General features: G+C 25.9%; 2 protein-coding genes across 4 annotated transcripts in view; one reads left to right on the forward strand and one right to left on the reverse strand.

Annotated features, from left to right (window-relative positions):
* LOC100208059 (dynein intermediate chain 2, ciliary) overlaps positions 1–8,586 on the reverse strand; it is a 75,483-nt gene extending 66,897 nt beyond the window's left edge. Inside the window, exons 1-2 of one of the 2 annotated variants that reach the window (XM_065816883.1) lie at positions 8,528–8,586; positions 6,218–6,285 (exon numbers count right to left, since the gene is read on the reverse strand). In XM_065816883.1, coding sequence (XP_065672955.1) covers positions 6,218–6,262 — 45 coding nt within the window. In that variant the 5' untranslated portion in view covers positions 6,263–6,285; positions 8,528–8,586. Of the gene's footprint in view, positions 1–6,217; positions 6,286–6,349; positions 6,420–8,527 lie in introns of those variants that run through there. The other variant, XM_065816884.1, reaches the window with a different exon arrangement.
* A 4,886-nt stretch (positions 8,587–13,472) lies between these two features.
* LOC105846316 (mucosa-associated lymphoid tissue lymphoma translocation protein 1) overlaps positions 13,473–26,057 on the forward strand; it is a 60,205-nt gene continuing 47,620 nt past the window's right edge. Inside the window, exons 1-4 of one of the 2 annotated variants that reach the window (XM_065816429.1) lie at positions 13,473–13,851; positions 15,371–15,527; positions 19,416–19,688; positions 23,464–23,532. In XM_065816429.1, coding sequence (XP_065672501.1) covers positions 13,702–13,851; positions 15,371–15,527; positions 19,416–19,688; positions 23,464–23,532 — 649 coding nt within the window. In that variant the 5' untranslated portion in view covers positions 13,473–13,701. The remainder of the gene's footprint in view (positions 13,852–15,370; positions 15,528–19,415; positions 19,689–23,463; positions 23,533–26,057) is intronic. The other variant, XM_065816430.1, reaches the window with a different exon arrangement.

Consider the following 26,057-nt stretch of genomic DNA (forward strand, 5'->3'; position numbering starts at 1 on the left):
AAAATACATAATTGTTCTGACAATTATGTTCTTCTGAAAAAAATTTTAATTTTATTAACACTTTCGTGGAATTTTAAATTGTTATGATAAATCGTAAAATTCATTTTTATTACATATTATTGCATATTATTACAATAAGATTGGATTGGATTAGATTGATATTTATTAGAATATCAAACACATCTTCACGTAGGCACATACAAAAATAGAAACTGACAATGTGCCTATAAATAAATTTAAAATATATCACAACAAAATTAATTTCAATTAAAATTAATAAAGAAACAAATAGTCATTGCTTTTAAAATAAATATTTGTTGAAGTCAAGAGTTCCAAGGTCATACTATTACATGTCAGCAACTCTGTAAGAAAAACTATATTTTCTTGAATCTAAGTGACAAATTTGTATGCGTATTTTATAAATATGACCCCAGGTGCAGCTTTTGTAGTGAATTGCAAAGAACATAGATTGTTCTGTACAAAACAGTTTGTGAAAAATTTTAAAACATCTTAGAGTAATATTTAAGACGCCGAACTTTTAGTAATTCCAAACCGGACGCTTTCACATGATTTAATAAATCTGATTTTGGTGTGGTAACCAAACTAAAGAACAATCTTCTAAAATCGATTTTATATAGGTAGTGAAAGCTTTAACTAGTATACAAGGATCGCAAGTTTTAAAACATTTCAATATTAGGTATGCTCTAGAGTTAGCTTGAAGAAAGAGATTATAAATGTTTTTTATTCTAAGAGTAACAGTTCACTGTTACTCTTAGATCTTTTGGGTTGGAAGACCAAGCCAAAGTATACAAACCTAATTTATAGTTATCTTTTATACCTTTGTATAACGAGGGAGGTGCTATTCTAAGTGAAAACATTTCTGTCCAGAGTACAAGCTAATTTAGAGCAACTACTAAATATTGGCTTGTCCCGCATATATTATCGCATAAAGTTTTAAACAACAACTCAGATAATTTAGACTTTAATTAGCGATGGTCTCTTTAATAAACTTTATATAAGAGTCATTAAAGTTGATTCACTTGAAAAGGAAAAAGATTTGTTAAGAAGAAAAAAATAGAAAAACTTTTTTGAAAGCCATTTAAATTAAATAACTTTGATCTTTACTTATGCTTTTATATTATTAAAATGCATTTAAATAAAGTAACAAACCACTGCTGATGATTTTTTCAAAAAACATTAATGAATATCATATGTATTATTTTATATTTATAAAAGTATGCATTTTTGATTATATAAGTCTTTAAATAAAAAAAAAACTTTTAAATGTGCGCTTTTATTAAACAATTGTTAGATATAAGTTGTTACTTCATTCAAAAAGGGTTTTGCATAATATTATATTATAAAAACATTAGAAAAGATAAACAATTCAAAAGTATTTATTCCAAACGTAATTTAGATAATGTTATGTTATAGCTTATTACTCACTTTAACTAAGTTTTAATTTTATTTTTTTTATTTTAGTTTTAGTTAAGTTATTTTTATTTTATTTTTCATTATTTTTTTTACTGAGATTTATTTGCTTTTTTTACGATAAGTTTTTTTTCAAGTTTCTTTATAGTTAAGTTAATTTTTACATTGCATTTTTAAAATGTATACAAATTTACAAAATATATTAATAGCTGTGGTCAAGTTTCAAAATCAAAGAGTATTTGCATGGTCATATTACAGCGTGAAATCGTACGCCTTGGCTCACCGTAGAACAAGCGTAGAACTCGTTCAAGATCTTAAAAGAGTTAGTGGAGCTACATCTACTGTGCATCTACTGTGCAACAATCTTTAATAAAATCTGAATTAAAAGGCTGTGTAGCTATTAAAAACCTTTACTACGCAAAGGTAAAAAAAAAAAAGATTAAAGTTTGCCAGAGAGCACAAAGAGTGGCAGAAAAATCGATGGGACAAGGTATTGTTTACAGACGAATCTAAATTTCAAACATTTCGGATGAATAGACGTCAGTATGTTAGGCGAAGAAAGAGAGAGGCATTGAAGGAGTCATGTCTAGCATCAACTATCAAACATGGTGGAGGGAATATTCAAGTTTGGAGGTGTATTTCAATAAAATATGATAGAATAACAGAAATATGTTAGAATAATAGAAAAGCTTGCAGGTGAAAAATATAACAATTTTTTACATAATCATACTGTGCCTTCTAAATGACAACAGATCGGGGATTATTTTATCCTACAACAGGATAACGATCTCAAACATACTTGCAAATTAGTTAAAAATTACTTGTCAAATCTGGAAAAGAAGGGAGTGCTTCAAACCATGCCTTGGCCTCCCCAGAGCCCTGATTTAAATATAATCGAACATGTTTGGGACTACTAAGACAGAAAGAAGATGGAAAGGTTGCCATAGAATGTAAATGAGCTTTGGAATGTTCTAAAAGTAGAATGGAATAATATCCCCATCACATTTATTGTAAAATCTGTATAAAAGTATAAATAAAAGACTCCAAGTTGTTATTGTAAATAAAGGTGGTCACACTAAATATTAATTAAACCTCTATCTATAGTTATAAATTTAAATGATTTTAATAAAACTTGTATTATATTACACAATTTAATAAAAAATATATTTGTACCTATACTTTTGTTTTAATTTTATTTTGTTTGACATTTTATCTTGAATATATTATTGTATATATATATATATATATATATATATATATATATATATATATATATATATATATATATATATATATATATATATACACAGGGCGTTAGCCAGAAATAAATTTTATACCGCGTTTTTGCCGTATTGGGAATTTTTATTTTTGTTGTTCTAGAAAATGTTGGGAATTTTCTAGAATAGGTCCTAAAATACTCAAAAAAACACTCCAAAAAAAAAAGTTCGTTGACTTTTGGGAATTTTAAGCCCATTTGGAATTCCGCGTTATACACGGCACCATTGGGCTAGCTAACACCCTTATATATATATATATATATATATATATATATATATATATATATATATATATATATATATATATATATAAATATATATATATATATAAATATATATATATATATATATATATATATATATATATATATATATATATATATATATATATATATATTTATATATATATATATATTTATATATATATATATATATATATATATATATATATATATATATATATATATATATATATATATATATATATATATATATATATATATATATATATATAGAACCCTTAGATGTTGTCCGAAAGGTTTTTTCCATATTTTGTTGACAAAAAGTAAAAATTAAAATGCAAGACCGGAATTTTTTTTTTAATAATGATAGACCGCCTGCCCCAACCAAACCCTCAGTCGATGTAGCAGCACTCCCTTGCGAGTCAGGTTATTTGTCAGTCGATGTAGCAGCACTCCCTTGCGAGTCAGGCTATTTGTCAGTCGATGTAGCAGCACTCCCTTGCGAGTCAGGCTATTTGTCAGTCGATGTAGCAGCACTCCCTTGCGAGTCAGGCTATAAGATAGTCGATGTAGCAACACTCCGCGCATGATTTACAGTAAAAAAAATAAAAATAAAAACATTTTATTAAAAAAAATAAAAATAAAAATATTGTTTATATTGTTAAAAACATTCAGAATGTTTTAAAAACATTTAGAAGGTTTTTAAAAACATTCTGGTCAATTAAATTTGCGTTTTTGTGGTTTTTTTATATAACAATTAATTTGTAATTAAATTAATGGTTTTGACTTTCGTCCAACACAAAAATGTTGGACGAAAGTCAAAAGTAATTAAAAGTGACATATGTGTTGGCGTAAGAATCACTTTTTTCCTTCCGCTCTTCCCAAAGCCAACAAACTATAGATCTATATATATATATATATATATATATATATATATATATATATATATATATATATATATATATATATATATATATATATAGATTTCTGATGAGTCTTTAATGATGAAACACAGTGTTAAATGGAAAAAATATTTTTGTTAAGTGATTTTCTACTAATTTATATATATATATATATACGCACACACACACACATACATATATTCATACATATATACATATAAATACCTTACACTGTCAGAATAATTTTTACTACACATATACATTTTTATTACACTTGTGTTAAAAAATATCTTATACAACAACAAGTCAAAATTAATTCCAAGTAGTAATCCTGGTGTCAACAAACTCACATGCTGTTGTAGCATTATATATATTGGAGAAACAAAAAAGAAAATTTTTACAAGATGCATTGAACATCAAAAAAAATATTTAAAAGGTAAGTGGGATGCATCTGAGGCAACTGAGCATGGTAGAGAATAGTAGATGTACCAAAATCTAATCAACATTACATTATTGATAGTCATGCTGAATTTTCCAGTTTAGATAATGGGAATTCTCTTTTAACAACTTTAATTCACAAGATAAAGCCATCCAATATAGGTGTGAATATCAAAATCAGTTAATATTTTTAGATGTTTATATTTCCAAATATGATTCCCTTAACAAGTATGAGTTTTTATTACCCAACTTTTTTGCAAAACATTCTGATTTCACCTCAGCATGAATATACTTAACTTTGGTTCAAAAAAGATATTTTGCAAACATCTTTTAAGCGTTAAAAAAAGTCTTTTGTGGACCAAATGCCTCTAGTTATGTTACATAGATGTGAAGTTGTGCTAGAATTTTGTACATCTAAAGTGGTTTCGTATGTTTTACATCAAAAATGATAACTTATGCCGTAATATGTAGAAAACTAGAAATCAAAAATAGTTTAAGTAATTAAAAGCCAATTTATAAATCAATGTTTTCTCAATTTAATTGCTCACTATAAAATTTCCTTTTTAATTGCTCACTCTAAAAACTCCTATTTTCATGCTTGTAAATACAAGCATGAAAATAGGAGTTGTATATTTTATGCAGTATAATTATTAAAATAATAAAATGTATTAATAATAAAATGTGTAAAAAGTTAATGTTGGAAAGTTTGTACTAAACTTACCTTGATTAACAAATAATTTACAATGAAACTACCTTGATTACCAAATAGTTTATAATGAAACTACCTTGATTTGATTCAAGTAAATGAAGATTTTTTGAATCGAATCGTGAATCATTTTTCTGATTCAATTAGATTCAAAATATCAAAGCTTGGCATGGGTCTAACATATATAATATATATATATATATATATATATATATATATATATATATATATATATATATATATATACATATATATATATATATATATATATATATACATATATATATATATATATATATACATACATACATACATACATACATACATACATACATACATACATACATACATACATACATACATACATACATACATACATACATACATACATACATACATACATACATACATATATATATATATATATATATATATATATATATATATACATATATATATATATATACATATATATATATATATATATATATATATATATATATATATATATATATATATATATATATATATATATATATACATACATATATTTATACCATTGCTTAGTACATTTTTTTTACAAAAAAATCTCAATATATTATATTTTTTTAAAAGAGTTAACATAGAAGATTGGGAAATGTTTAAAAATATTAGAAAAGATTTTTTTTAATTGCCTGTCTAACTTAAAACTACAGGGAGCGCTGATGTAGGCACTACTTGTATCATCTATTTAAGTTGGTTGATATAAGTACATTCCGCTGCACTAATATCCAAATAAAGCATTTGATAAAATAAAAATGAAAAAAAATTAATAAAAATAATAAAATTAAATAATAAATACAGTTAAAACACCGAAAAAAACATTCTAAGCAATTAACTTTGGATTTTTGTGGTTTTTTAAAAAACAATAAAATTTAATTACTTTCCTCAATGTATATATGTATATATATATATATATATATATATATATATATATATATATATATATATACATATATATATATATATATATATATATACATTCATATATATATATATATATACATATATATATATATATATATATACATATATATATATATATATATATATATATATATATATATATATATATATATATATATATATATATATAAATATTATAGATATACAATTGTTTATTGTTTAGGGAATTATAATTTTATAATGAAAGTTATTACTAATTAAAATAAAAAATCTTACTATAAATCCATTATTAACCTTCCCAGTAACCTTTGTAAGATTCATTTTAAAGATACCTTACTCATAATCTATAAAAAAAATTTGCTAGCTGTAATAATGAAAGTTATTACTAATTAAAATAAAAAATCTTACTATAAATCCATTAATAACCTTCCAAGTAACATTTGTAAGATTCATTTTAAAGATAACTTATTCATAAATAAAAAAATAAATTCTTAAACATCTATTCCAACAAGACTGCAAGCAACCACTATAAGAGTTGGAAGTTACTTGAAGAGAAAAGATGAAATTTATATAGCAAGATAACAAATAACAGATGACTTGAAAGATTGCTAATTATATGAATCAAGAAAACAATATGAAGGGAGCAAATTCCAAAAAATCAGATGTTCTAAATAGACAATAGATAGACAAATAAGAGTTTTTGTAGCACTTAGGAAATGTCACAGTAAAAAAAAGAGACTTAATTAAATAATGAGTAATGCAAGAATAAATTTTAGTAGATGGCACAAAAGGTGCTAGCTCTTTAGAGCAGCGCCCGTTATAGTATTTATAGAAAAGAGAAAGAGAACCAACATTATGAAGATGTAACAATGGTTGAAGGTTGGCTGCAAGAGCAGATCCAACTATGTTTACAATTAGTTTTCGCACCTTGCCTAAAAGAGAAAGGGCATCATTTGAAGATCTGATCTAGATATACAAAGAGTATTCCATACAAGGATAAATTCGACATTTATAGAGATTAGGAATAGAATACAGAGTAAGAAATTGGCAAGCCCTATAAAGAGATGCAACCTTGGCAGATGCTAATTTTGCAATAGATTTGATATATGGTTTCCAAGAAAAAACGGAAGTAAGAGTTATTCCTAGAAGACGAAAGGTAGATGGCTCATCAAGTACATTACCATTCATTAATATAGGAAGATCTAAAGTTAAAGTCAAATTATAACAATTCAGTTCTGGATGCATGCATTTATTGTTTTATATATAATCTAGTATATATCCAGATTGTCTAAGATAGTAAAAAAAATAAGCTTAGCATTATATATTTATTATTTATAACATAACCAACAAAGATTTGCTTTTTTAAGAGTCCAACAATTATATCTAAATATTATATCTAAATATTATATCTAAATATTATATATATATATATATATATATATATATATATATATATATATATATATATATATATATATATATATATATATATATATGTATATATATATATACATATATATAAGATATATGTAATTTTTGAGAAAAAGTCCGCTCTGAATATTGTGATTTTTGAAACTATTTGATGAGTAGATGCATAGATGCATACTAAAAAAAAAATTGAATTTTTGGTGGCTAAAGAGCCTTGTCTGAAATTGAACTAATGGTGGCTAAAGAGCCTTGCCTGTAATATAGAATTAGTTTAATGCCAAAACAAGGACAAAGATTTCTTATTGCAAAAAAAAGTGAAGCTTATTTAATGTCTAATAGATTAAATTTCCTAAATTTCTTTTTCTAATTTTTAATTTATGTTGTCAGTTTCTTTTTTATGTTTTTAATTATTAAAGTACTCTGATTATGGTTGAATTCTTATTATTTTAATATTTTGTTATAAATATTAGTCAATTTCCTTCTCTCAATTTTAAATAAGTCAGTATTTATTTTAATTAAGTCAATTATGCAAATTAAGTTAAAAAGCAGTTTTATTAAAATTTACCCTTTTTACTTTTTTTTGCCTAATAATTTTACTTTTTTTTGCCTAATAATTGCTAACACTATATTTAGGGGACTATATAGTTTTTATTATTTTTATTTCAACTTCTTTTTTTATTTCAACTTCTTTCTTACTATCTGACGAAAGTTTTTTGTATTTTTACTGTTATTATTTTTTTATTTTGTATTTTAGTTATTTTATTTATAGTTTTTTGCTTGAGTTTTATTATTACTGGTAGCATGTTTTAGGTGACATATCTTTAATTAGTTTGTAACCATTTTAGAGCCCTCCTATCTTATTTTTGAAACTTTGCATTACGCTTTTATAGAAAAAAACCATTTTAGACATTTAAGTGGAAAAAAATTTATCTTGAAAACTTGGATAAAAATTTTATAAATTTTGAGATGGATCAAATATAAAACCTCAACATAAATGTATTAGAGTTATAGCATTATCATATATTATTAGCAAAGTGTTATATCATATAAATTATACTAAAAATTCAATGTTAAGTCATTAAGTAGAACCTAATAAAACGAAATAAAGTTTATTAAACTTTCTTTTTAAGTTTAAACAAACTTTTTGAAATTGATTACCTAACTAAAAATATGTGATTTTATAAATACTCCATGAATTATTTATGTCTAAGTTAAAATTGTACTACATAAAACTATAATATATATTTAATATAGTTTAATATAGAATATTAAACTCTTTTATCGCTAAAACTATAATAATAATAATAATAGAAACTTGAAAAAATTAGAATATAAAAGCGTCATATTGAATTTAAAATTAGTTCATGTGCCATATCGTATCCAATAAACATGTTTAACGCTCGACATTTAAACCGAGAACCGGTAAATTGGATAAAAAAATTTGGTGTTCAGTTGCAACTAAAAAGCCGCAATAATAATTCTATCTATACATTCTATCGCAATAATAGGTCTATCTATACATTAATTCAACTAAAAATGAAAAAATTACAAGCTTTTTATAATTTTAAAAAAATAGGTTAGGTGTCACTCATACTGTTAACTAGTCATTGGAGTGACACCTAAATAAAATAAACAAACAAATAAAAAATCAAAACCAATAATAATAAATAAAACCAAGCGTAAATTAAATTAATTTTTGTACCTAATAAACAGGAAAAATAATTTTTAGAACATTTTTGGTGTAAAGGTCTAATCAAAAAACGGCTTAACATATTTGAATTGGTTTACTTTCTTATTAAAAAAACATGTATGACTATGGAGTGCAGAGCCGTAACCACAATTTTGATATTGGGGAGGGAGGGGAGGAGGTCTGAGGTTTCTTCGATTGAAAAAAAAGAGTGGGGGGGAGTTATGATCAAGAAAAAATTTGAAAACAATAGCTAATAATAACTAAAGCAAACCTTTTTAAATTAGTTTTAATTATAGAATGCTGCAAATAATTCGAAAAAAATGTTGATAATAGCATTATTCGATTTGACAATCGAATTGTGATGTGTAAAAACCTCACTTGTATTCCAATAAATACTTCATTTTTTGCAATAAAATGCAGTATTGAGAAAATCAAAGGTTTTCGCAGATTTTAAGTTTATCTCAAGAAAATAAATGCTATAGAAATAAAGTCATTCTACATGTTCTACAATAGGTTTCTTATAAAAAATTTTAAAAAAATTATTGGTGGTAAAAGCGCTCGCTTTGTAAGCGAGAGGTTCGGAGTTCGACTCTTACCACGAACCCTGGAAGTACCGCGCTCAACTTAGTTTCTCCGCGCAGCGGCTTTGCTCGGCAAGGTTCGTGTTTCGGAGTTAAAGAGTTGAGAGAGGGTTGCACCACGAATAACAACTAAAAAATAAAAAAATAAAAAATAAAAATAAAAATCACAAAAAAATGATTAGCCTCCTCGACTGTAGTGGCCCCCCTCGGGCCTTCGGGAGGTTAATAATCTAAAAAAAAAAAAAATAAAGTTATACTGTACAACAAAAGGTATTTAATATTCTGGGGCGCTAATAGCCTTTTTCAAATGAGGGGGGGGCGAAACTCCTACGCCGTTCGAGCCACGGTACTGAAACCAGATGTAAATAAGCAAAAATAATAATATTCGTTATTGTTATATTAGAAAACGTTATATGAAATGCCAAAGTTGCTTCAGTTGCGTGGGCTTTCTGCAATATCTTTGAGTTTTAGGATGAAAAAAGGACGTCAACTTATTCGATAACGCCGACACTTTGATTCGGTTTTTATGGCTGTTTACATTACGCTTTAAGTTAGTAGCTACATTGTTAGCGACAGACAAGTAGTTATCACAAATCGTACACTTTTCGTTGCGCCCTTTAGCAAACCATTAATACTAACTTTTCATAGTGCCTGAGAATTTACATTTTCTCAAGTACTTTGAAAAAATAGAACCTCAAAAAAAACTTTAAAAATTATACAGTTGTAAGAATAGGTAGGTTTAAAATGGAATTATAATTTAAAAGTAAGAAAGCATATTAAAAAAATTTAAAAACTGAAAATATTAAAAAAGCCGTACATTTTTAATGTTTTCAGCTCCGCCTGCCGGACATAGGACAAAGAATCAAAAAGAAGGACATATCCTCCTTTTGCCGGACGTCTGACAACCGTAATTATATTAGAACTTTATATATATTTTCTGAGCGGAAGATCGCCTTTTAGATTTTCTGAAAATGATTTTTGTTTTGTTTGTTTGTTTGAAAATGTTTGCATGATGTTTGAAAGTACAGGAAGCAAATTACGTCTAATAGGCAGGTTATTTAAAATTAACAAGAAATTTTAATAAAATTTTGAGATGCAAATATTAAATCGGACAGAATATCAATATAGTACGCAGTTTAATTGTTACATAGATTAAGAGAGTATAAGACTGATATTCATTAATATCAGTGTTATACTCTCTGAATAAACATACGACGAGAATTTCTTTGATCCAGTAAGAATAATTGTTCCATTGATGGGACTTTTGACTCTCTAGGATACTTGCTGGAAACAGTCACTTGCTTAGTAGATTCATTGTAAAATATCAAGCATTTACATGACGTAATATCAAACAAGGGCTCCAAGTTCTTCTGGAAATCAGCGTAACGTTTATAACAGGATTTTGAGCGGCACAGTAGTTAAGAAGTCAACACGGTTCACCACAGATTGAGTCTGCAATGTTGGAATTGAAGCCTTGCTCCACAGTCCACCACAACTTCTTGAGCAACAATTTTGTATTTATCTTTGTCACAACCATTTTGTCTTTCTTTTAGTGGTAAAAATCTCCTTGTAACTTCAAGTTTTTGTGACACTACAGCTTTCACCAAATATCAAATGTCTTGTTAGCTGTTGTGTAGCCATAATATCAAATCATCACATCAGTTCGTTCAATCATTATTTAAGTGCTTCAAGAAGTCCTAACGGTCTTATTATAGAGCACTGCGGAATAACATTTAACCAGAAAGTTTACGCCTCCTTCTTTACCAATGATGCATATATGTAAAGAGCCGACTTGGAACACGGAATTACAATTTTAAAGCTGGTTAGTTTTTAGGTGCCATTTTAGGTGCCCCAAGAAGTCCTAACGGTCTTGTCATAGAGCACCGCGGAAGTGCATTTAACCAGGAAGTTTACGCCTCCTTCCTTACCGTGACGCGAAAATATTCCAGAGCTTGTTTCGAACCTGGATCTCCTGCTTAAAAAGCAAGCGTTCTAACCATTGCGCCACGGCCGCACTTTTTATTTTTTTTATTTTTTTTATTTACTGATATTACGGTAGATAGTTTTGCCATTTTTATACATTTTTCTTTTTATTCAAACTTGAGCAAATAAAAAAAATATATAATAAAAACATTAAAGAAAATTTTTTTTGTGTAAAATACTAATGATAACTTTGTTTTAGTTTGATTCTAAAATATGGTCTAGCCCAATTTTCTGAAATATAAAATTACTTGTTCGAATATTTTGGTCATTTTATATTGCAATACTTCTAATAGCAGTATCTTTTTTTATGAGCTTTCGCCTTGAAGGTCGGTTCTGAAAACTTTGTCAAAGGTCAATTTTTTTGAGAAATAGTGGAAGCTTGAAAAGCTTTTTATGGAACCGAAAAAGTTTGTAGCTAGACGAATTCTCGTCTCCGTATTTCGGACATTTTCTAGCTTCTAACATTGAACGGCAATTTTTTCTAAGTCTTTCCTCCTATTACTTTGGAGCTTCTTATATATATATTTAAAAAATTCTTACGGTTTCTTTCTTATCTTTAAATCTTCATTCTTCTTTAAAACCTTTTTCTAGTGCAATTTTTGTCTTCATTTATTTATAAAGCCTATTTCTTGTTCAGTTGTTTATTGTCCGAATTGTCTTCTTTTCTCTCAACCATTTTATTTTATCAATTTAAACTCAAGTTTTAACATAACCTAATTTAGATATTACACCCGAAGGCTGTGTACTCGGTGTAGTTAAGGCAATTTACTAATTATTCGCATTCTTTTATTTGGAATTAGCATGGTTTGATCAGCGTATTATGTCCAAGCAAAAGCTTTAGAGGGTATAATTTTTTTTTGCATTAGGTTTTTTTTAATACTTAAAGAAACTTTTCTTTTTATTTTTATTTAATTTTCGAAACCTTTTACTACCCGTAATAGTGAATCTAAAGAACACCATTCTTTAGATCAATTCCGCTCATCGGCGTTAACATGAATTTAGTTATAATCTTTTCAAAAAGTTCCTAACTTTTTTTTTTTTGATCCTACTTTTTTTTTGAATTTACTATTGATCCTAGTTCTAATCGGTTCTTACGTATATTAACTATATATAGTTGTCAAAATACAATACTTCTATTAATTTAAAAAAAAAATACTAGAATTCCGACCAAGAAAGAGTATATAATTAAGAAAAATTGCCAATAAACAATCAGAACAGATCATATTGTTAAACTATAACGTTCATTTCACCTAAAAAACGTATTTATGTAAAACCTTATTAAAATTTAGACATGTGATTGTGATTTTAAGAAGATTTTTTTTTTTATAAAAAAGAATCTTCGGTCTGGGTTTTTTCGCTACAAATATTTATATATTATGATACCGCAAAATTTATCATTTTAATTTTTTTCGTCTTTTCATAATTCGCAGATCTGATTATTTAACGGAAACATGTCGTAGTCAATAAAATATCATACAGACGCTATAATACTTTTAGCCTTCTGCTGCAATATTTGTTACTTTGGTTACTAACTCTTAATTTTTACTTTCTAAAAATTGCTTCAATGCAGTTATTAGCTTTTTATTTATATAAAATTAATTCTTTTTCAAAGGCTTGCAGTATTAAAGTCTGTACAGCAACATATAAAACAACATTACTTTTAAAGTGTTAAAGTCATTTCTCACTCATCCGTTTTTCTACGGGAACGAAAAAGGAAAGAAAATAAAATGTCACGTGAGCATGCATAGTATAAGTATTAATTTGTCCGCTAACATGATCACTTTTCCCATTTCCTTTCGCGTTTCCGTGTAAAAATAATGCTCATATTCGTTTGCGAAAACCGCTGCTAGTTCCCCCTCAAAAATATTAACGCACGAGGATTTTTATTTTTACGAAACCGAAACTAAAGCAAAGTGTTCATTTCAAAAAACATGAAGATTTTAAAAAGAGACTCTAATTGATTTTTAAATAAAACGTTTGGTTAATCTGAATATATATGATACAAATATTCTTTTTGATCAAAATTTATCGTACTTAGTTAAAAAGTTTGTATTATTAATTGATATAAATAGCATATAATGGATAATCAAATTAATCCAAATACCCAAATTAGAAAATTGCCATACAGAATTTTGAGAGATATAGCTGCCTTACTTGATATCCCTGGTAATAGAGATTGGAAGGCATTGATTGCTCAAATGCCAGATAATAAATACACGCCTGCGCAGGTAAAAAGGATGTTTAAATAACACTCAAACACACACACACACACTTACACACATTTACACAAATACACATATTTCCAGTTAACTTATAAAATAGTTAAAGTTGTTGTAATTTTAGTTTTGTTTTAAAAGTTTAATATTTATAATTTAAAAATTAAATAAAAATGTTTAAGTTATCTGGAAATCTTCAGCAATAAAATACTAAAAGGTAGCAATAAGTAAAGATACTTCATTGTTGATGATTGCTAGTAGGCATGAATATATGACACAAATGCTAACATTAACACACAGTTATACTTCTATGGTGTTCGCCCTATTAAAATTTTTTTATGGTGGTACATTGAAAACATAAGAATTATTATATTTTTCTTAAGCGTTATTGTAAATTGATATATTTATTTTTTATGCTTTTAAAATATTCAACTAAGGCAAATATTCTACAGTGTCTACTCTGGCATTAAAATATTTAAGAAAATTTAAAATAAATATTACCATTTTGATTTAAATATATAAATTTTTAGGCACTTATTCATGTATAAAATAATGCTTTATTTAAATTAAAATTTAAAGGATTTCACTTCTGCTACAGCATGGGGCTCACAGTGGCTGGTGAACTTCAATTCAGATAAAACTCAATTTTTTTTCAGCCAATTGTTATTGCAATAAGTTAGATCTTTCTATATTTATGAACGGTAATGTACTCGATGAGTTATCCACTCTTTGTCTTTTAGGATTAGCTCTTACTTCTGATCTTTCTTGGAAACCATATATCAAATCTGTTGCAAAATTAGCATCTGTAAAGATTGCATCTCTTTATTGAGCTTGACACTTTCTTACTCTTGATTCTATTCTCTATCTCTATAAATCTCAAATCCAGCCTTGTATGGAATACTGTTGCCATATCTGGGGCAGATCTTCTAATGATGCACTTTCTCTTTTAGACAAGGTACAAAAACGCATTGTAAACATAGTTAACCCTGCTCTTACAGCCAACCTCCAACCATTATCACATCATCGTAGTGTTGCTTCTCTTTTTCATTTCTACAAATACTTTAATGGGCACTGCTCTAAAGAGCTATCTTTAGAGCAGCTGTCTCTTGTGCCATCTACTAAAATTCATTCTCGTGTTACTCGTCATTCAATTAAGTCTCATCCTTTTTCTGTGACTGTTCCTAAGTGCTCCAAAAACTCTTATTTCTCTAGTTTTTTTCCTCGAACATCAGTTCTTTGGAATTTGCCTCCGTCTTGCTTTCCTGATTCATATAATTTGCAATCCTTTAAGTCATCTGTCAATCGTTATCTTGCTCTACAATCTTCATCTTTTCTATTCCAGTAACTTCCAACTCTAATTAGTGGTTGCTTGCAGCGTTGTTGGAAGCAAAGATGTTTTAAAAAATAAATAAAAATTAAAAAAAATTAAAATCTGATGAAAAAATGAATAAAAAGAATATAAATTGTTTATATACCTGAGATATATTATCTATAAAATTGCATTAAAATGTTTATTTTACTTCTTCATTAGATCTCAATGTTTGAGCGTCAAAGTTTAAGAATGGGGGGCAGCCCATCATATGAATTATTAAAAGATTTAGGGTTTCAACTAATGGAAGTGGCTGAGCTTGCAGCTTACCTTGAAGCTATTGATAACCAAGAAGCATTGCTTCTTATAAAAACTCATGGTAAGTATACTTTTAATGTTTTTTAATATTATGACTGGTTTATAATAACTGGTTAAAATTTTTAGTTGTTTATTCTATGATCCATGTTCATCTTCCTATATCCTTCATTCTCTACTAAACAAAAAAGCTTTTCTTTTTTTATCCATTTATCTATTTACCTCATTTAGTTAGTTTTGCTTGTTTGTCAGCATGGTTACTTTTTTTTCTGTCAATAAACACACCAAGAAGTTTCAATACAACTCCTCAAACTCACCTCAACTCCTTTAATTACAAAAAGTTTACATAAGTTTATATCAATTAACAATTCACAGTAATTTATATTAACAACCGCTTAAATATAATCAATAATAGTTACAAATTAAAACCTATTAAGTATAAGCTTCATCAAATTTTCCAGAGCTTTTTACAATTTTTTATAAATTATCAAAATTTTTTATAATTGCTGTTTTCCATGAATCTATGTAGAAATACTAAAAAGCGATTTTTAGTAAATTTTTGAAACCAATAAAAGTTTCTAAAAGATTTCAAAATTTTATTGATAATAGTAATAATAATAATAATAATAATATTGTTATTATTATTACTACTGAGTCCTTAATTAACAAGTTTGATATTGTCAATCAGTTTAATAATCTATTTAAATCAGTATTTTTACAAGGAAACAACAAAATACCAAGTTTTCTTATTCAAACATAAAGACTGTCCAATACCAACCTTTAATGAGTCAAACTTGTATGAACAATTATTAAAATTAGATCTTTACAAGAGTATTAGTGTAGATAATGTGCACGGATACGTATTAAAATAATGCGCGTCCAGTTTTTCAAGACTGTTAAACATTCTGTTAAATGTATTGTTCAATAATTCAAAACTGTCTCATATTTTAAAAAAGCTGCAAATATAACTCTGTTATTTAAGAAGTGTAGTAGATTGATTTCAGAGAGTTTTAGACCCCTATCTTTAACCTCTATTGTATGTAAGGTCATGGAATCCATTATAAAAGGCTGCATACTTAACTTTTTAGATGTGAAAAGTTTTTGAACTAGAATTAACATAGGATTTTAAAACATAAATCATGTGTCACCAATTTTGTTGAATATATGAACTTAATTATATATTATTTATCCTGAAATTCGTTTGTGAATATTATATTTTAAGAATTTGCTAAGACCTTTGACATCAGAAATTATTTTTAAAATTATAAACTTTTGGTATAAAAGGCAAATTATTAAAATGGATTGCAGATTTTTTATGTTCAGGTAAACAGCGGGTTCTTATGGGTAATTTTATATCAATTTGGGTGATGGTCTTGAGTGGTGTTCCACAAGGTTCCCTGCTAGAGCCAATTTTTTTTTATCATTTTCATTAGTGATTTGAATGAAATCATTTTAAATAATTCAAAATTTTATCCTGATGATTTAAGGGTAATAACTGAAGTAAATAATTTGATACAATGTTTATCATTAGTGATGTAAAAACTGCTTTATGATTATTGAGATTTAAACATCAACAAATGCAAAGTTATGCACATCAGCAAACAGAATTTAATGTACAATTATATTATACATATAGTAGATGGCGCACAATAAGGATCCCTTCAAAAATAAAAAGTTTATCATACAAAGAACGCCTTAAATGTTTGAATTTAACCAGTTTGGATTTAAGATAACAGCATTGCAACTTAATCTAAATGTATAAAATTTTTCAAGGGTGTAAGAAAATTCAGTGGTCAAATTTTACATTTCCAGTAATTAATAAACCTGGGATTCATACATGTAGGCAAGGACATAAATTGAATATTGAACTGGTAACAAATTGCCCAGCAATTTCTGGATTTAATTTCTTTACTAACAAAATTGTGGAATACCTTGAAAACTGAAGATACCAATGCAATATTATTAGACTCATTTAAGGCTATTTTATCAGCCAGATATGATTACCAACAGCTACATTCATAGTGGTGTTATTGACAGTTGCATTCACAATAAAATGTTTGTTTGGTGTTTTGTAGTTGTCCTCCTCAAGCATCGGCTTCGGTTGTATGGTTATTTGCTATATTTGTTGCAATGGCTGCAAAAACCAAGGTTCTGCATGGGTGGGTTATCTCTATTTCAGCATTGATATGTATTATTATTATTATTATTATTATAAATATATATATATATATATATATATATATATATATATATATATATATATATATATATATATTTATTCATGTCGTTGTTTACTGATTCCCTGATAGTGTAACGTTAATGTAACGCTTGTGTATTAATCATGCGGAAGTTATTTCATTTTAAAGCGCGTTAAATACTTAAAAGATATTATGTGTCAAAACAAATTCATTTTATTTAAACTTTATTAACTTATTGAGTTACAATATTGTGTGGTGCAGTGGTCAATCATATTCTTCAGAGTCTTTTTTTGTTATTTTCTAAATATGTTTTATTAACTAATTGTTGCTAATATATAAATAATAATAAATAATAATATTATAAAAGACATGGTGGTTAATAAATAGTTAAATAATTCAGTTAATAAATAACTTAAATCTGCGTAACATTTATTATGCGCATTTATTAACTGAATTATTTAGGAATAAGCACAGTAAGTGAATATACATCAACTTATTCGATAAGCCATAGGCATGGCAGAGTGAACATATACAGGCTAAAATGTGTAGCCATAGAGCCAGCATATATATCTACTGATTTATTTAGCCATTAGTGCAGTGAGTGTACATTCATCACCTTTGGGTTTTAGTTAGGGGAGTTTTTTTTTTTTTAAACATCTTGGCTTCCAACAACGCTGCAAGCAACCACTAATTAGAGTTGGAAGTTACTGGAAGAAAAAAGATGAAGATTGTAGAGCAAGATAACGATTGACAGATAACTTAAAGGATTGCAAATTATATGAATCAGGAAAGCAAGATGAAGGCACATTTGAACAATCTAAGCATTTGATATTCCTGTCATCACAGGGATGAGCTTCAAGCTTGCAGTTACATTGCTAGCAGATCAAACAATTTTTCTTTTTTTTTTCCAGCAACTTTTTGGTCAAATGTTCAATTTTATTTCCATTCCAAGAAATAACATTGTTATAAAATCTAAAGAGTTTAACAATCAAACTTTTTTCTGATACCACAACTCATTTGGAATTGCAATTGATTGTTTCTTAAAAATTACAAAGTGTTCTTTGAATAATAACATTTTTGTCTTTAACATCATTTATGTCTCTCAATTTAAAAAAAATCTTGCTACATCATTATAAGTCTGTAATATGAGGATCAGAAGAGCTAGCACCATAAAAATTACTAGTTTTTGTTTCTAATTTTTACAGAATTTCTGTAATAAATTTAATTAGTTTGATAATATAGGTAATATATAATAATAATATATATTTACTGTAACTACAATTTATACCTTGTTGCAGTGAATACTGTGATGCTATAACAGCGGTTAATGTTATAAATTGTCAAAATTAGTTTTAAATATTATAGATTCTATAACTCCTTGAAGTTAGCAGGATATATAACCCTTCCCCAAGCTTTAATTTACTAATTTGCTATTCTTCTTTTTGGTTTGTTTAAATTTTTTTTATGTTTAATGCATTTTTCTGCTGCAATTTGTGTATATCTTACAACTTTTTTTGTTTCTTTGTTTTTACAATAAAGCTTTTACAACTGTTTTTACAAGTGCCATTGCTAGCGTGCAATATTTTTGTAGAAGTGAATTGTGCATATCACAATTCACTTCTACAAATCTTTTAATTGAAATTTTAATTCAAATCTACATATACTTATATAACGCATATGCTTGTAGTTATACACACAGATACATAAATATATAGATACTTTCATATATGTGAAATGAGTTTTTTTTTTCATAGAACATGTAACTATAACAATGCATCCTTCTTCAGAAGTGGTTCAAGTTGGTGGTTCAATAACTTTATATTGTCAAGCGACTGGATTTCCGAAGCCTTGTTATCAATGGTTTCATTCAAACAACTGTCTAAAAGGCCAATGTCTTTCTACTTTGAAATTAAATAACATTACCATGGCCATGGAAGGTAAATACTATTGCAAAGTAACAAACCCGGTCGGATCTGCATACTCTAATAATGCTGATGTGCATGTTGTTCCTATGGTTGCTAATATTGGTATACTATTGTCATTTATATTTTTGTTAATGTTTTTAAAAATAAATGGTTTTAATTTGACTTTCAAAAGTTGTTATGTGTGTTATATATATATATATATATATATATATATATATATATATATATATATATATATATATATATATATATATATATATAAATATATATATATATATATATATACATATATATATATATATATATATATATATATATATATATATATATATATATATATATATATATATATATATATATATATATATATATATATTTGGGCAATTTTGTGAGAGTGGTGGTCGTATCATTTGATACTCTTTAGGCTATTAAAAATAAACCAAAAATGGAAATGACTTGAAACTTTCCAGAAATGTGAAATACTATTATTTTTAGCATGTAAAAGTTACAGCATTAAAGTTTTAAAGTATTTTAAAAAACTCTATGTAGCATGATGATCGTAGCACTTTTTACCACTTCTGAACAAAACAACTTTGTCAGACTTAATGCAACAAATGGCATGGTAAAAACATGATGTTATTATATGCTAAATTTCATAGTTTTTACTTGAAGTTTTATAAGCATTTTTATGTTTTTTTTTGTTGTGGCTGTCATAACAAAAAATCAAATGCTTAAAACAACAAATAAAGTGATGCAATAATGATGTAAAAAAAAAAAAGTATAAATGATTATTAAAAACCATGTATATTATGTTAAAAAAAATGCACTATAACATTATCAAAGTTCTCAATTATGGATATACAATGCGATTTTTAACACAACACAACAGGACTGTAAATAAGCGTCAAAACACATTCTTACAACTTTAAAACCATGCTATGACATAATAGAATGATTTTTTTAAATAACTTTTTTGCTTAAAAGTATTTTTAAATAACTAAAAAAAAGCGTTACAGAGTTTATTATGTGTTTTCATAACTTTTTTGCTTTTTTTTCCCCCTCTTTTTCCCGCAATTGCCCGTATATATATATATATATATATATATATATATATATATATATATATATAATATATATATATATATATATATATATATATATATGTACATATATATATATGTATATATATATGTATATATATATATATATATATATATATACATACATATATATGTATATATATGTATGTATATATATATATATATATATATATATATATGCATGCATATGTATATATATATATATATATATATATATATATATATATATATATATATATATATATATATATATATATATATATAAATTGATTTTAATAAAAAAAGCAGCGTATAACTATTTTTTTAAATATATTTTAGATTTTGTTGACATATTGTGGTCAACAAAATCTAATACCTTGGTACTCATTATATCCTAAAACCTTGGTACTCATTCCAGAATACAGGATAAGAAAAGTTAGAGAATCCCTGGAGATAAATAAAGCAAGAATTTGACACAAGGTATTGGGCAAACTGTTCTATATAGAGATGACGGGAATAATGTGAAAACAAAAACTTGGGGACCAATTTTGACAAAAATTTAACTGACGACTATTATTTGATTGGTTTTTATATTTTATGCTTTTTAATGTCTTCTTTTTTAAACAGTTGTTTTTATGTTATTTTGTAACGTTTTTTTCATTACCTGATGACAAATTTTTTGGGTTCTACTTTTAACATCTTTACTTGATCCCATTTTTATACTACATGAACAATTAATTTTATTATGCCCAATTGGTTACAGGTTACAGGACAGTCTTAAAATCTACTTCAAATCTTAAATCTTTGCTAACTTCATGCAACAAAACAAAGCTACCATCAAATAGCCATCCCGAAGTATACCTAATAGAATGCGAGTGTGAACAAAAATACGTCGGCGAAACAAAAATGAAAATAGCAACAAGAACAAAACAACACCAAAAAAATGTTTTTGAAGAAAAATTAGAACAATCTGCAATTGGGCATCATAAAATTAATTGTTCATGTAGTATAAAATGGGATCAAGTAAAGATGTTAAAAGTAGAACCCAAAAAATTTGAAAGAAAAGTTTGAGAGGCAATTGAAATTCAGTTCAACAAATGCGGACCTAAAAATGGAGGTATGAATTTAGATGATGGTCAATATGTAAAAACGCAGTTCTGGACGCCATATTTTTATATTATCAATAATATATATATATATATATATATATATATATATATATATATATATATATATATATATATATATATATATATATATATATATATACACACACAGCATTGAAAATAATGGCCAGTTAATGGTCAACGACTGCCTGAAACTACTAAAATTGCTATTTTGACCCCTCAAAATAAATTCTTGCCGGTTATGTTTGACCTGTTGGAAAAAAAATAACAAGTAATCATGATTTAATTTGGAAAATGCATATACTAAAGTTTCATCAAACCATTTAGATTTTAAATAAATCAGAGTTTTTTAAAAGTGCTAATTTGCTTAAGAAGTTTTGAGCTAACTCAACCTTTTAAAAAAAACTGATTCAAATAAGCATTTAAAGTAGTTTTATTCTATATGACATGCTACTTTAATTTGCTTTGTTGACGAATAAATGATGTAAACTATATATATATATATATTTTTTTTTTGCTTCACTTATTTAAATTACTTTTATTTTACTGGTGGTTAAAAAACCTCTATTTCATAAATGATTGAAGTTTTTGTTTTATTATTGTTTCAATAAAAATGTTAAATATATTATTTTTATAATAATATAAAATTATATAATAATTGCTGCGTTTAACTGAGAACATTTTTCTTTTAGCTGTCACTTTTTTTTTTCTTTAAATCTTTTTATTTATTTTCTGTAAATGTAATAAATGTATGAATAATTTATAGATAAGTTTAAAATTTTCTATAATAGGATCCTTTTTTGGTGGTCAAAAGAATAGTAAAGTCTTGTTTTATGTCACGCTAGTAATTTTTGTAGTAGCGTTTCATAAAATGATTGTCTTCTTATTATTAAGTATTTGTTTAAATAGTTTCTTTGTACGAGTGTTAATTACATTATTAATAATTAATTTTAACAATTTTTAAAATGAGCAGAGATAATAAAAAAAATTTATATCTGAGCTCATTAAAATCAGATATATAAAATTAAGGATGAAATACCCTCTTGCAGACATAACCATATACACAGTACCATTTGAAATCGCTAGTATATGGTATACTAAGAATTAAGAATTACCCTATAGTATACAGTATATAGTTTACTCTATAGTATACAGTAAAGTATACTGTTAACAAAATTTTTTGGGGAGAAAAATGTAATACAAGTTTGTAAAAACAAAAGCATTAAATAAAAAATGAATATCTTTGTTTTTTATTCAATGTTTTTGTTTGTGTGTTTTATCATATTGTTAACCATTGGTTACACGTTCTCACAATATAAATAAAAAGATTGAAGACTTTGATCAAAATTAGTAACCACTTATCAAAGGGTTGCTGTCTTGCAACATTGAAAAATCTATTAAAAATAAAAACACTTTATTCATGAGATAAGTCTTACAATAAATATGGTATAGCAATTTAATTCATTAAGATAATATAATAATATTTTAATAATAAATTATTAAATTATCAAGTTAGTCCAAAAAAAATTCACAAAAAAAAGTAAGTAGGTATACTAAACCGTATATTAACTTTTAGTATGCTAAGTACACGGTAAAGTATACCGTAAAGTTAGTATAGTTTATGATTTAGTATGTTTTTGTTTTTATAATAATTTTTGTGTTTGTTATTAGTTAATGGAGTTACTGCTCCAATTTGTTCAGTGGAATGCAAAGATGAGAACCATAATGAGACTTTAAAAGGTACATTTTCATCTTTTTCTGAAGAATTGATGTGTTTTTTTTTTTTGTGTGTGTGTGTATTTTTAAATGTTATTTTAAATTTTTCTAGTTTGTAAATAATATTAAATTTTTAATTTTTAGAAATTAATAGAAAAAAAAAAAATTCAAAATATTTTGGAGAAAACAAAATCATGAATCAAAAAAATAAAAAAATGAAAAAACAAAGTTTGTTTAAGATTAGAGTTTTTAAAATTAAATAAGTCATAGACTCCATTTTTCTATATATGCTACTAGGTCAATCAATGTCTGTACTACACTCTGACTACGGCTATATCAGTCAACTTATGTATGCATTGATGCACTTATTCTGTAAAACTTTGGAAAATATTATCAAATTATTATTAAACAACAATAGTAGTAAAAATAAACACATAAAACTACTTCAATATAAAAGATCAAAAATGTAATTAAAAAAAAATAAAAATTTAAAAGTTTATAAAATTTATGTCAAAACAAAAATTAAAAAATTTTAATATTTTTGATTCAAATAATTTTACTGACTTTCAAATTACTGCAAATGCAAAACTGCAAATGCAGTTTTGCATTTGCAGTAATTTGAAATTATTGCAAACCCAAAACTATAAAATTCTTGTTTCCAGTGTGTTCATAGAAACTTTGATGAAGTTTAACATTTTGTCATGTTCGAGCTTACAAAACATTGTAAGATGTTGTATAAAATAGTAAATTTCTTTTTTCTGATCAGAGTTGATTAAAAAATTTCTGTGAGTTAAGCAGCATAATGGTTCGAAAATTTTTTAAAAGGTTATAGGTCTGTTTAAATTTGAGATCTTTGGTAATAGAAAGATAGTAGTGTAAGGCTTATCACACAAAAAATAATACCATACTGTATTACTTCAGCTATTGAACATGGAGGTAATTCTGCTTCAACTTCCTCATTCAACAGTTTTTTTTTTTTTATTGAACAAGATAGATGGAAGTTTAAGTGTAAAGGGGTATCACAAAAGTCTTTTTACAAGGAAAAAGCTTATTGCTCCAGGATTCAGAATGCGGCAAAGAAAAGAGCGCAAACATTTATTAAATTATGCTAAGCTCTTAGTAAAACAATTAGTAAATAAAAAAAAAGTTCATTTATTTATTATTACATTATTATTACATTTATGTAATAATAATGTAATTAGACTAACAACTAGGACCATAGTTTCTTGAAAATATATTTTGTACCAAAAAAATCTTCTTACTTTTATTTTGATCAAATTGAGTGAAAACATCAACTTTATACTTTATTTTAGAAACAAAGCAATAGTATCAAAAAAAGGCCATTGAAATAGCAGTGGTATTTGAAAATGAAAAAAAGAACAATTTTTCTTGTTGTAATATATAAAAGATAAAAAATAAGTATTATAGAATAATACTTACCTTTAGTATTTCGTTACAAAATTTTTGTTTTGAATAACGGCTTCAACACCTATGAATTTATTAATCTAGACATTGTGGAACAACTTTCCATATCTGCTGAGCATTAGTTAAATTAGCAGCAGGTACTTTAAAAACTTCTTATCATAAATTTTCCATAGGGTTAAGGTTGGGTGACTCTGTAACCTCAACCCAATTGACCTAAAACCACCTCTTCACCCTGAAACTTGTATGATTTGGGATGTTGTCTTGTTGGAAGACCCATTTTATCAGCATATTTTTATTAGGATAAGGAAGCATGACATTATTGAGAATATCAACATGTTCTCTCTTAAGCATCTATATGCAGTAGTATATACATATATAGTATCTATATACATCTATATACTCACTTTTAGTTTAAGATCATCTTTGATTTGCTTTTTCAATAAAAATAATTTGGCTTTAACAAATTTTAACAGTTCCTACATGAAAGTCTTATTTTTTATAATTTATAGTTTATGGCAATTGAAATCATTTTTGTTGAACATCCGAAAATTTTGATGTATGAGTAAGATTTGCCCTTTCTATGACACTTCAAAATATGTTGCATTCTGCTGGTGTACGATGACATCTGTGGCCTACTTTGAAAGGTTTAGAAAACTTTATGAAAATAAGACAACCATGCCTTAATGCCTTATTTTAATGTGTTGCCTCAATTACAAAAATTTCATTAAAAATAATGGTTTTCCTGAATGTATCTTGTTTGCTTAATTTACTTATCTCATTTTTATACATACACACATGAAAAATTAATCTTTCTATATAAGTAATATTTCAGTTCATGCTAATAGCATGAACTGAAATATTATATATGAAATTATTGATGTAGCTATAGATAATATTGATACTAAAATATTTCTCTAAAATGTCTAAAATATTTGCAGATAAGTTAAAAAAAAGTTGAATTTTACTGATATTTCAGCAAATACTTCACTAAAGATTTTCTTGTTTACTATTATGTTTTCAACAAATATTGATTATTTAATTAACATCTTTTATTTTTATATGACTTAAAAAATAACTATTTTAGATGGGTTCTAAAATTTGCAGACAAAATAAAGCTTTGTACA

Source organism: Hydra vulgaris, chromosome 13 (genome assembly GCF_038396675.1).
Source record: "Hydra vulgaris chromosome 13, alternate assembly HydraT2T_AEP".
Taxonomy (NCBI): Eukaryota; Metazoa; Cnidaria; class Hydrozoa; order Anthoathecata; family Hydridae; genus Hydra; species Hydra vulgaris.